The sequence below is a fragment of the Vigna radiata genome, chromosome 7 (assembly GCF_000741045.1).
Source record: "Vigna radiata var. radiata cultivar VC1973A chromosome 7, Vradiata_ver6, whole genome shotgun sequence".
NCBI lineage: Eukaryota > Viridiplantae > Streptophyta > Magnoliopsida > Fabales > Fabaceae > Vigna > Vigna radiata.
Window position 1 is genome coordinate 708,691 of NC_028357.1, and position 10,888 is coordinate 719,578.

The 10,888-nt window shown below is 35.3% G+C and overlaps 1 protein-coding gene across 2 annotated transcripts; it reads right to left on the reverse strand.

Annotated features, from left to right (window-relative positions):
• Nucleotides 1-679: 679 nt before the first annotated feature.
• LOC106765656 (vesicle transport protein GOT1) lies at nt 680-6,212 on the reverse strand. Of its 2 annotated transcripts, none has more exons than XM_022782644.1 (7): nt 5,998-6,212; nt 2,938-3,008; nt 1,990-2,081; nt 1,807-1,887; nt 1,618-1,715; nt 1,455-1,536; nt 680-1,168 (listed from the first exon to the last, which is right to left on the reverse strand). In XM_022782644.1, exons 2-7 carry the CDS (start codon nt 2,966-2,968, stop codon nt 1,130-1,132), a joined length of 423 nt encoding a protein of 140 aa, XP_022638365.1. In that variant the 5' UTR covers nt 2,969-3,008; nt 5,998-6,212; the 3' UTR covers nt 680-1,129. The 2 variants fall into 2 exon arrangements, with proteins under 2 accessions (XP_022638365.1, XP_014505829.1); XM_014650343.2 differs by having other exon boundaries at nt 2,938-3,020; nt 5,998-6,210.
• Between the last annotated feature and the right edge of the window lie 4,676 nt (nt 6,213-10,888).

The following is a 10,888-nucleotide window of genomic DNA, read 5'->3' on the forward strand; positions in this document are numbered from 1 at the left end:
TTAAGAAAGGCCTACACAATCTAGATTTTTAAAGAAAACACAAGCGAGGTCAGCGTATCAGTGTGCCTAAATAAATATCTTTATAATAGAATCTTATTGAACTCAAATAGGTATTTTTCATAAAAATTAAAAAAAGTTTTATTTAATATTTTATATAATTTTATATGATATAAGAGGTAAAATAAATATTTTAACGAATTTACAAAACTGCTAATATATTTTTCTACCCCTTCTAGACTTAAATTTGATTTCTTAAACTATTTTTTTTTAAAACACATCATTTTTTTTAATAAAGTATAGTTAAGAGTTATTATCTTTTTCATCGTCCATTGAACATTCTAATTACGACAACAACTTTTCAATATAAGATGCATGGCATTATCATCGTAGAAAACTGTTCATTTTTATTATTTATAAAACATATTTTACATTTTTATAAGAAATTCCACACGCCATACAAACTGAATAGAAAAACATTATTTGGACTTAATTCAAATTTTATATTAAATTTAAATCAAACAAAACCAAATCTCAATTAATTTGTATATTGATTTAGGTTAGTATTTAATTACAACGAATCCAGTAAAGCATAAACTCCTATGCTTCAAGTGAATGTGAACTAAGCTTTGAACATTATTCCAAGGGTTAACTGCGAAGAATCTAATAGATGGCACCACAATGAATTAGGAAGATATTATATTTGAAAAAATTTAATTCTACAGTCAATCCAACACTCCCTGGAAGAGTGTATTACAAATAAATAAATAAAAATATCAAATCCCCATATTGCTGCGCTAACACCATTTTGATATCATTTAAAATTGTTATATTCCAAGCGCACAAACCTTTCCAGAGATGTCATCTGATTAGAATAGTAATGCAGATGAAATTGAAGAACTGAGAACTCCGATGACCAATTAATTGATTTTCCATAAGCGTCAGAATCAAAAAGGGACTAACAAGGACTTGTAAAACGAATACAAAAACCATTTTTTCTTTGAATAAAATGGCTATCACACTTTTCTACCATCACAATTCAGACTCCTGTCTCCATATCAGAGTATTATCTTTACAGTGACTTACATATGCGCTTGCTAGCCAGCTACATAATCTTCGAAAGTTCCACGTGCTACACAGGCACACGTCTGCCTCTGTAGCGGTCCAATAACTGCAAGTTTACAGAAAAAGCATATTTCGATCCTTTCAGCATATTATAACCCAACTATTCTTTAAGACATTTATCACTGAAAACGTACAAGTTCAGATCTACCACATTAACTAAGATTTGTTCAAGACCATGAAAATCCAGTATTGATATAACATGCAGAAGCATAAGATATGATGATAGAAAAAGACATTTCACCGCAAATTCTAAAACAAATAGCTCTAATAAATGGTAATGTAAATGCTTAAGCAATATGATGAAAGTAAAAAGACATTTCAGCTCAACTTACCGATCGAATGTATGGTTGTTGAAACAACCAACCAAGAACAGGGATCTTCTGAATGAAAACAGCCAGTGTAGGCCAGAAACCACTGCAAAATATCATTTCATCATAAGCCCTAAGCACAAAACATACTTCATATAACAGGATTTCTTTTTTATTTTGACTAAACCTGAAGAGTACGATGAATCCATAAGACTCCACAATCATGCCCAGAATAGGCCACCCCAAGATAAGAATAATGAATCCAATACCGAATGAAATGGTTCCCTACAGAACCAGTAAATATGTAAAAGGTTAGGGTTGAAAATGAACCATGAAGAGACATGGAATGAAGAAAGAAACAGATGACAAAGTTTACCTTGAAATTACTACGTTTCATGAAGAATTGCATGGTGGATTTCAGTCCAATAGTCAGGGAAACTCCAGAAACAAAGAGGATCTGATTTGAGAGACAAGAGTAACAAAAGATATTATTAAGTAGAGCCACACAGTTAGCAGAAAGATAAAAAATCATAAGCATGAAATTTGTCATAACACTTACATTTCCCATTGCAAGCAATCCCTTGTCAAAGAAGAACATAACACCAAGGAATGAGAAAAATATGCCAAAGCCCGTTAATCCCAATCCAATCTCTGTTTAATGTGGCAATGCAAGCATTAAATTTCAGAAGATATTAGAACGATAAAAAAATATGCCAGCAATATAATATTTATATTTACCCTTGTCATTTTGTTAGTCAAGATTACAGAACAAGTATGAAAAAGCAAGGGAACTAATAAATGTTTTAAAAACTGATATCTAGAAAGATTTCTTGCTAAGAAAATAGGTTCAGAGCACTGGTATAGCTGCTATAGCATTGTGCAGACATATTGTTACTTCTATATTTATACAAGTAATGACTATTTTAACTACTATCAAAAGAGATTTCAAAATACGAAAAATGAAAACATGTTTAATCTCTCGCTTAGGATGGATAGAATTGGCAGAAATTATGCTCTTTTCCTTTTCCTCTTATTTCACCTTGAGCTCCTATATGGACAAAACCCACCATGGTGCATAATGCATAAACACAACACATGGCCCACACTGCCAACTTTTCCTTAAAGGAGCTTTGATAATAAAAAAAACAAAGATAAGTAGTAATTGGTTGCACACAAATTTTAAAAACTCTAGGCGTTATTCAAAAAGACAGAAAAGAATAATGTGCATGCATATTTGGACTAGCCAAAAGAACTTCGCTAACTCCAGAAAAAAATTAATGGTCTTTCACAAATTATATGATTTAAATCCTCTAACAAACTATTGATAAAACCCTGAAAATAAAAAATACACAGTATTTTGAGAAGATAGCATTTCTTCAAAATAAATTAATTCAATCACTAATTTATTTATTGAATTACTGCGGACTCTATATGCTTGAATACTAAAGACAGAAAACCAAGTCATACGATAACATTATTGCTAGCAAAAACATCAAATTCCACTTACTCTTTCGATCATTCATTTCAAAGGAAACCATTTTATTCCAATGATGGAGACGTCCTAGTGTCTTACTTTCACTGAAACAAATGCTGGAAGAAAATAAGTCAGTTAATAAAAATCATATGAAATGCATACAAATATTCTCTCCTCAACTAGTTTGACTAAAGAACACACAGCAACATCAAAGCCAACATAAATCTCAATAAAAGGAAAAAATCCAGGAGAATCGAGAGTTAAGTATGAAAAATCTTAAAATATAATGTGCAAATTTGGTCCTTGGAAAATAGAGTTTACATAAGTTTTCCATGTGGATACCTTTTTCATCTCCCTAATGACTTTATCTCTCTTCCTCCTTGAACCAAAGGTTCTCTAATAGCAACCATAGGGAAGCCATAAGCATACCCATTCTCCAATCAGCAGTTTTCATACACATACAGAAATACATATCTCCCAATTTTGTTTACATCCTTAGACACTTTGAAGCACAGCAGACATAACATACACAGACATGCATGGGTCTGAGAAAGTTAAGAAAGCATGCAACAACAAATTCATTCTTTACAAGTTTCAACAGTTAACAGGTTGACAAAAACACAATAGAAAATTTCCCCATAGAGAACATCAAAGGCTCAAACATCCCTCCATAGTCCATACCAATACTTATAAAATCAAAAATACCTGTAACCTAAACAAAAATCACTTGACTGGTAAGTACAACAAATCATCGGTCATTATTAATACCGAAAATCCATTATTTAAATCCAAAATAATTCCAGCAACAACACCTCGGGCAATCATCATTTATTAAGGAACTTAACCAAGAAATCCTTTCATCATTTATACCAGTAGCAACTAGCAAATTAATTCCAAATCAGAAATAGCAATTGTCCCCTCACCAAAATCTACAATAACACCAACCTCCTCCTTCCAAATATCCATAAGAAACATAAAGGTCCAGTCGAACTCAGCACACCCCTACAATCTGCAATCACCTAATCAATTCCCCCCAAACTCAGGTAGACAGTAATTGAACAATTACTGAACCAATTTTGAGACAGAATCCCATATGCCCAGCAACAGCTGTCAACAGCCACAATCAACCCTGTAATATCTGATACCCTACCAATGGGATTTCACAGACCAGAAACTCAATCATCCTGGCAGAATTTATTCCCTTCTCTGCTGCTAAACCCTTTCCCACAGTCTTGCCAGAAACATTGAAAGCCCTGCACCATGACTGACCTCAAAAGAGAAGACAAAATGCTATGAATTTGGAAATTACAGTACGTTCCTTATTTTGGGGCAAAAGCCCTAAGATTTTGATCTTGCAGTTTCTTTCTTTTTTTTCTTTTTCTGTTTTAGCAAAGGAATTATGTTTTATTCCTAATTTTAGAGAATGAATTTTTCAGTGGTGACATCATGTGGATGAAGGAAGCATAAATGTGCCACATGAGCTTCTAACATGTAATTTAGGATTCTGTTAATTGCCATCCTAAACAGAAGGACCTACGCAGTGCCATTAGCTAGTTTCTCTGTTTCAAGGATTAATAAAATAAAACAGCAAAGTCCTAATAGTTTAAACCCGGGCAAAGATACACGGTCAATCAACCAGAATTAATGAAACCAAAATATAGTCAACTCAAATACATCAACTAGTGTTACTTAGTAATTAACAGCAAGCTGTAACATCGCCATAGTCAAAAGAAGTGACCCTAAGCTGCTATGGGATTCAAAGTTCAAAACGAATTTTCAGTAGTAGCTTTCCACACACTATATTACCTTGGAAACAACATTGTTGGGTCTGTTTTAGGGTCAAATTACGATTTGTCTAACATTTTCTAATGAAATTTTTGCTTCAGAAAAATAATGGGATTTAAACACTTCTTCCTTAACAATTCACAGAAAAAGTTACCTCTCATTTAACTTCTGTTCCTTCACTCTTTCCCGGACTTAATATTTCCGTGTACTGTTCTTTTTTCGTTAGATTTCCCACTTCCCATTCTGCTAATTTTTGTCTAATGTGATACGTTCTTTTTATATTAACTTCACCATCACCTTTCATTTTTTTGACTTCATTAGTATGGTTTTTATCGCTCTTAGATCAATGGTGATTATGTGTGTAAAGTGGCATATTATTCATGATGAAATTCTTTAACTTAGGGCTCTTTTTTCGGTTTTTTAGAACTTCTATTAGTACTATTATAAATTACTTAGTTTGAATTATAATGTTCAAAATAGCAATAATTCTGATTCCCACTCTCCCACAACAACATTTTCAGGGCTAGCCACAAAGCATCACTTCCCAGGATTTAAAATTGTCGATCTCTATTATGCTCTGACAACTTCAAATATTCAAAATCAGTACCTTTACGCAAATTAAACTGCGTCAATCAGCATCCATTTAAAAGTCAATACAAATGTAATAGATGAAAAGAAAAAGAAAATGGAAATTTAAACAAAAAAGAAAACAGCAGAACTTAAGCACCAAAGATCATTCTACTGTAATCCTTATAGAAAATAGTCGCATTGGCCTTGCAACTTCAATAGTGAAAACCAAAAAATCCACAACTAACTGTAACAAAGGCCAGATCTACGAAACTATCAAACTACAGCATGGCAAACAAAATAATCGCCAATAACAGAAACAAATGCATACCAAACTAGAAAGCTAATGCTCCCGCGAGAATATTTACTTGCCACTGTCCCATTCTAATCAACCAAATTCAACTAAAAACAACGGTTGAGAACACAAACAAGTAACGCGTTTTAACGATTCGGAACACGAATTTCTCCGCGGCAACATGCTTTCGTGCTTTGAAAAACGCATACACGAAACACAGAAAACACGTTCATGCCGCGGACGCTTGTTAATTAGAGAGAGAGAGAGAGAGAGAGAGAGAGAGAGAGAGAGAGACCTCCAAATTAGAAGATGAAAAAATTGATTCGAACAGAAAAATATATTGAAGCGCTTGGATCTCACATCGCATAGTAGTTACGGCTAAAAAATGAAAGGGATCCAGCAACAGGAACAGCACAATCTTCAGATTCACAAAAAAAAATGATTACCGGTTAACCTAGCGCGGAGTCTCCGGGAAGAGGTGGTGACCGGCGGCGGATACGGCGGGGGAAGTTGTGATTCGACGGCGAAGATGGAAGTGATTTTATGGAGAGACGCGTAAGAATTGAATCTACGTTGGTCAGCCAATAGAATAACAGGTACTTTAAGTCGTCTGTGTTAAGAAATAAGTGTTACTAAGTATTTTATTTTTGTGTTAACTTAGAGGCAAAGACTGAAGTGGGTTGAATTAGTTCTATATGTGACGAGTTTCTCGTGAAAGATTAAGATCGAAAAATGTATAAAAGAAATAAAATTATTTTTTATAAAATTAAAATTAACTTCAAATTTACAAACTTCTTTTGTAATTTAGTTTATGAATGATGTTTCTTGTTAGGTTAAAGTTATGTGTGTAATGAAATTAGTTTAATGCGTATGCATTTTTAATGTAAATCTTGTTTATTATTAATAATTAGAAAAATATTCAAAGCGTTAAAACTACTAATTATATTTAATTTCTTTTTAATTCTGGTGATTTTTTAAGATACAAAATGTTATTTTATTATTGATAATTACAAGCAACGTTGGTGATTGATTAATTCTAAGCCATGACTTTATAGTGAAAAGGAAATTGAATATCATTTTCATTACTCGATAGCTTCAAAAACCTTAAGTTCAATACATCCTCATAACTATTCCATCTTTCTCGTGATATAAGTTCCTATTTTTGTTAGATTTATTCAAAATGGTTTGAAATGGTCCTAATTTTTCTTTTCTGTTTAGTGTAGTTTTAAATATCGTAATTTGTGTTCAATTTAGTTTCTTTTTTTGTAAACATCACTTAAATGGTTAACGATCATTGTTTCAGCTGTGTAAACTCCAAATGAGATGACATTTAACTATTACCACGTCATCATCTTCTTCAACCTTCAACCTAAACAGACGTGCAAATGCAACCCAGAAAAAAAAAACAGTTTTTGGCACAGATACCAGTCAGGCCGCCACCGAACCCTAATGCCACCGCCGTCGCAGAGATTGTCCAAAGTCATCATGCCACCGTGAAGTCGCGCCTGCAGAGAACCATGGCAGCCATCATGTGCAACCTCCATGGCCACCACCATCAAAGTCGCAATCTCCCCCAAATCACGAAACTCTCCTCAGGCCGCAGCGCTACCCAGATCACCTTCGCGCCTACGCCATCACAGGATTTTCTTAAGTCGCCGCTACCAGCATCTCGTACCTGCAAATCAAACACAAGCACCCAGAAACAGAGAAAGTTGAATCGCACCACTCGAACCGCTAAGTCTTCACCATCAATAATGCCGCAAGCCACCCTAATCTCGAACTCCATTCGAATCTTCATTCTCGCGCATCAGCCATGAATCATCCAAATCGAGAGCTTCATCGTCAGCGCGACAATCCTTGTCCCCATCGTGCAAAGCTCTAGAGCCATCATCTTTTCCAACCTGTAGAGAACCACAACGAAATCCAAAAAAATCCCAAATCACATAAACCTAGAATCGCATTGTTGCTTGCCTCCACCGGCCACCATCAGTGCTTTCTTACACAACTAGGTTCGTCTTCTTCATGCTATCATGAGTCGCATAATTCACGAAATCATCCTTCATTGACGCAAAACCGCGAGCAACGTTTTTTTTCTCTTCTTGCGGCACAGGCGTAGGAAGGTTTCCCCCAAATGCAAAACCCTAATTTTGGGGTGGTAAAGGGCCTGTCACGAAGACTCTACTTTTGATGATGTGGCAATAGTTAAATGTCATCTCATTTGGAGTTTGCACAGTTGGAGCAATGGTCGTTAACGATTTAAATGACGTTTGCAAAAAGGACTAAATTGAACACAAATTACAATCTTTATGACTATATTGAATAAACAAAAACAATTGGGACCATTTAGAACAAACCTGATGAAAATAGGGACCACAAGTGCTATTAAACCTATTCTTATACTAATAATTAACTATAAATATACAATTTCTTAAAATATTATTTTGATAAATATTATTTTGTCCACCTAGTCATTTTCACGTTGCTTAAGAATTATAGCGAAAGAAAAAGTTTAAGGTTTAAATCCTTTTTTGGTCCCTAAGTTAAGTGTTGATGTTCAATTTAGTCTCCGCTTTTAAAAGTGTAAACCTTTGGTCCTTATGATATGCAAAATGTATCAAATTAATCCTATCTTTTAACGGTGTTAAAAAAAGTTAACGTTCAAGTGACTGTGCATGTTAGGTGTCCAAGAATCGCTTACGAGTCACTTAGTTGGCTTAAAATGAGTTGATGTGGCAGGCAGAGAATGTAGTACATGTAATTGGTTAAATTAATTGATTAGGGTTTTTTAAATGAGGTAAATTAAATTGGGGAAAAATTAGGGTCCAGAAACCAATTCAACCATCATCACTACCACCCCATACCAGAATCAAATCCAAACCCTCAAATCTCCTCCATAATCCAATCATCTAGGGGCAAGTCCATCATATCCTCCCTGCTCCTCTCCACTTTCTCCAACAATACTCCCTCCTCCAATAATGACACCCCCATCATCAATGCCACTGCCCAAAGCAAGAAAACACCAACTTTTCCGCAACAACCTTCAGAGGGTTAGGGTGCACCACCAAAGCATCAAAGCAGGTGTCGGTGCCGGCGGTGATTCACTCCTTCGCCGATTGTCAAGGGAAGAAAACAATAAAGAAGAAGCACAAGAGAACCACAATAAAATGATAAGGGTTTTTAAATGGAGTAAATTAAATTGCGGAAAAATTAGGGCATAGTTAAATTGGGAATTTTTTTTTCGAGGGTTCAAAGGCTTGGTTTTGTTCGTTCTGTGAGACAGGGTTGGGACACGGAAAAAAATCTGCCACCCACATTGGTTCCAACTCTCAGATTCGAGCAAATGAGCAATATCATGATGACCAACAGCAACAACAACAATTATACAAAATTAAAGTTTCAAGCGACGAAACAGAGCAAAAGAACATGTTTCAAGTCTAAGACACTTCATCCATAAAAAAGAAAAAAGCTCGAGTTTGTATTCCTCCAACAGACAAATCAAGGTCTTAGGAGCACAAAAGGAATGTCCTTGTTCTATCCCCAACAGTCTCTAAAAGTCTCAACAAGGGCACTCTTCAGTTCAACAATCAAACCCATAAAGCAAAGATTTTTCAGATTTCCACACAACCTCAGTTACCCCCATTAAAAGGGGGAGAAAGAAGGAGAGAGATACCGGTTCAGGAGTAGAGTGAAAACTGCCTCATTGAGACGACTAGTTCAATTAAAAGGAAGATTAAATGAGAATCTGCAGAAAAAGTTGCAGAATTGTAAGGTGTTTGAATGGTGCAAAGTGATGATGGCAGTTCAATCCCATGAAGCTGCATAGGAATGGGGTAAAAGTAAAGTAAGCTTTTATTTTCTATAAATCACAATTATATACATTTAATTATAATGAAAAGGGTATTTTCATATATGTCTATGCTATAAAATATCCTTTTGCCACGTTGGATAACTTATTTGCCACATCATAGGGACATTTAATGTCGTTTTTACCCACTTAACGGATATGATTGATTTGATACCGTTGAAGATAGAATTTGAATTTAAATTATTGTTGCACTTAGTTAGGAATAAGTTTTAAATATTTAAAGTTGTTTTCAATTTTTAAGTTGTTTCCTATTATAAGCTGTTAATATTGCTTATATAAATGTACCTCATTTGAGAAGGAAAAAATGAATGAATGAATGATAGAATTATTCCCCATAATTGTTTCAACATGGTATTAGAGCAGGTTTTCTGATCCTTTACTACTTTGTCTTTGTTATCCACCGGCAACCCCTAAAAATCTCTTCTTTAACATGTGTGTTTAATTTTGGGAACACCCATACTCACTTTCGTACTGTTTTCAATCCCTAAATTCTCAATTTAGCCATGGATAATGCTTTCACCTCCTCACCATTTACCACCTCTTATCCGTCCTCTAATATTATCATTCAGCAAGACAATTCTTCCTTTCCTATCAATGTTATTCTTGAAGACTCTAACTACTCTCTTTGGTCCCAGCTAATGGACATGCGTATTGGAGCTCAAAACAAATTGGGGTATCTCACTGGCACGATGACGAAACCCTCCATTGATGACCCAACCTATGACAACTGGGTCACTGAAAATAAACGGGTGAAAAGCTAGCTTATTGACTCCATGAGCCCCCCGTTGATGCAGCGGTTTATCCGCCTTGAATCTGCCCATCAAATTTGGGATGCAGCTCTCTACACATTCTACGATGGATCCGATGAAACTTGCCTCTTTGAACTGAACCAACGATCTTTCTCCACCAAACAACATGGTCGTCCCCTTTATACTTATTATAACAAACTAGTCTCCATATTTCAAGAAATTGATCATCGTATGTCTTCTTCTGAAACCACCGTGAATGGCATAGTTTAGATGTATTCTTCTATGACTCGTCTGCGCGTTCACATCTTTCTTAGCGGCTTGGATTCTGATTTTGACCAAGTTCGTGGAGAGATTCTTCGTTAAGACCCAAAATTGGATCTTGAGAGCATTTATGCATATGTCCGTCGTGAACATCAACAATGTATCGGGTCGTCCTGCTCCTATATCGGATTCCTTAGCTCTACTATCTCAGGTTCCTCATTCTTCCCCTGCCAAAGACCTCCAGAACTCTTCTGATGGTGACTCCTCTCCCTCTCCTCAAACTAATGTTATGTATGAAGGTATCTTAGGACGTCCAAACCACGGTGATTCTTGACTATGGTGTTAGACGTGAAAGGGTGTTTGCAGAAGTCATTAACACGTTGGACATGAGTGATATTCATGCGCCAACGTGAGGGAGAGTGTTGAAGATAGAATTTGAATTTAAATTATTGTTGCACTTAG

Excerpts from the sequence above, each read along its gene's own strand:
- LOC106765656 (XM_022782644.1), bottom strand. The coding sequence starts at position 2,968 with ATGGTTTCCTTTGAAATGAATGATCGAAAGA. Across the intron at positions 1,888-1,989 it reads GATTGCTTGCAATGGGAAAT|ATCCTCTTTGTTTCTGGAGT; the intron begins GTAAGTGTTATG and ends CTCTCAAATCAG. Across the intron at positions 1,169-1,454 it reads AACAACCATACATTCGATCG|TTATTGGACCGCTACAGAGG; the intron begins GTAAGTTGAGCT and ends GTAAACTTGCAG.